Raw genomic sequence first — 2302 nt, 5'->3', positions numbered from 1 at the left:
ACCAATATGTGATTTTGTAAACTTGCAACATTTTGGGTGAACTATCCAAATCACGGTACAGGTAACAGATAGAACTGAGAGGGAGGGGAGAAAAACACAGTACCCTGTTATGCAAAGGCCAAGCAATCAGTTTTACAAATGTCAGCGACTCGACACAAACTTTGAGGACACAAGGCACACAGTTTCACATGAACAGATGTGTTCAACAGCTGGCTAACGGCTGAGTTGGCAGAATGTCTGACACCCTTATTTTAATGACAGGAAACCAGGAACAAGACACAACACACACATCTCTGCAGAGTCTGACAGGGCAAGAGACAAGTTCCACTAGAACACAATTTAACGAGGTACTGTGGCAATCAGAATTAAGCTATTGTGAAGGTGAGAAAGATTTAGGGTTAAAAAGAATCATTTAGGATGACTGACAGGCGAGGGGAAGTGGGGCGGGACATGCAAGCGGGGGGGGGGGGGGGGGGGTGGCAGCCAACGGGATCACTTCTTCTTGCCGGCGCTCTTGACCTGCTTGCCGGGTGGCTGGGCGGCGTTCTTCTCTAGCTCCGCCTGCCTGGCGGCCTCCAGCTCCGCCTCCTCCTCCTGACGACGGAGCTCCGCCTCCAGGAGACGGTTGCGGAACGCCTCCCGGGCCTGAAGAACCTTCTGACGCTGTAGACCCAACGCTACCTGAGAGAGAGAGAGAGAGAGAGAGAGAGAGAGAGAGAGAGAAGGAGGGGGAGAGAAGGAGGAGGGAGAATGAGAGAGAGAGGAAGAGAAAAGGAGAGTGAGAGAGAGAGAGAGAAGGGTGGGGAGACGGAGAGAGGTGAGCGAAAGAGAAGGAGAGAGAGAGAGAGAGAGAGAGAGAGGGAGAGTGGGAGTGGGGGAGAGAGAGAGAGAGGGAGAGTGGGAGTGGGGGAGAGAGAGAGAGACATGGTCAACAGCCATCCTGGTCCCCTTCGCGTTCTCTTGCGTCCCAGTGTTGTGCGAAGCGTGTTCCTGGACACAAAGCGAGTCTGAGTGACTGAACTCTGAGTGACTGACCTGCAGGCCGTCGTACAGCTCCAGCTGGCGTCTCTTCAGCTCCTTCCTGCTGATGTGCTCCCGCCTGCGGTGCTCCAGCACCGTGTCCCTGACCAGCCTGAAGCCCTGGATCTGCTCCGAGCGCTCCCTCCGCTGGGCCTCCTCCATCGCTGGGTCCTTCAGCTCCGGACGCTCCCTCTGCCTCCTACGCCACAGAGGGCACCGTGGTTAACACAGTGACATATGTGTGGGCCGGTGGGTGGGCACTGTGTGACGGGACTTGGTGCGTGTGTGTGTGTGTGTGTGTGTGTGCGTGTGTGTGTGCGTGCGTGCGAGCGTGTGTGCGTGTGTGTGTGTACATGGTTAGTATAAGATAATTACATACAGTGCCAAAATACTTTTGGTGCCCAGAAATAGAGGGACTACACATAAAAACATGTTGCCGTTTCTAAATGGTGAAACCTAACCCTAACCAGATAGACAGGAAGTGAGTGGGATCAACACACACACACACACACACACACACACACACACACACACACACACACACACACACACCAATCACTCCCAATCTTCCGCCGTAGATTGAAGACTCATCTCTTCAGGCTATATCTTAACGGTCCCTCCTAAAGACCTCTTCACCCCCACTACCCCCCTGTACAAGTTTCTCTCCTGTTCATAAAAAAAAAAGATGGATAGATGATTCACTTACTTAAACAAATGTATTTGTTGTAAGTCGCTTTGGATAAAGGCGTCTGCTAAATGCCATGAATGTAAATGTAAACAGGAAAGTAAGAAGGAGAGGGGATGTCAGCAGGGCGTGGGCCTGGATTAGATCCCACGCCGACACGGGCATATGTGTGCACTGTAGGCCGTGGTTCTAGACCACTAGACCACCCCGGGACACGTATGTGACAAACTGTATGTGAGGCAAAATAATGCCAGACTATTTCAGATAGGAAGGTCCGGGGGAAAAATCAGAGAAAGAAAGAGAGACAGAGAGAGAAGGAGAGGGTGACAGGGTGAAGAAGGGGGTAGGAGGAGAAATGAAGGACAAATGGAAATGCAGAGATACAGTAGGGAACAAATTATAATAATGATAATCCAGTCACCCCCCCCCCCCCCCCCCCAACTCCCCAACCCCCTCAAACTCCCATATATGAACTCATGAACTGCACACATCATGCCCTTTCCTTATCTCATTTCCAGGTCCCCGTCACACAAACACACACACACACACACACACATCTGAGATGGCCATCTATCCTCATCCACCAGTGCATTATGA

The 2302-nt window shown here is 51.7% G+C and overlaps 1 protein-coding gene across 1 annotated transcript in view; it reads right to left on the bottom strand.

Annotated features, from left to right (window-relative positions):
* Window positions 1-349: 349 nt before the first annotated feature.
* adgb (androglobin) overlaps window positions 350-2302 on the bottom strand; it is a gene marked incomplete at its 5' end in the record, with an annotated part of 40341 nt that continues 38388 nt past the window's right edge. Inside the window, 2 exons of the mRNA XM_083688790.1 lie at window positions 350-681; window positions 1036-1219. Coding sequence (XP_083544916.1) covers window positions 493-681; window positions 1036-1219 — 373 coding nt within the window. The 3' untranslated portion in view covers window positions 350-492. The remainder of the gene's footprint in view (window positions 682-1035; window positions 1220-2302) is intronic.

This window comes from Argentina silus (assembly GCF_951799395.1).
Source record: "Argentina silus genome assembly, chromosome: 17".
NCBI classification, from domain to species: Eukaryota; Metazoa; Chordata; class Actinopteri; order Argentiniformes; family Argentinidae; genus Argentina; species Argentina silus.
Note: the sequence above shows the minus strand (reverse complement) of the source record. Positions and strands in the feature narration are given on the sequence as shown.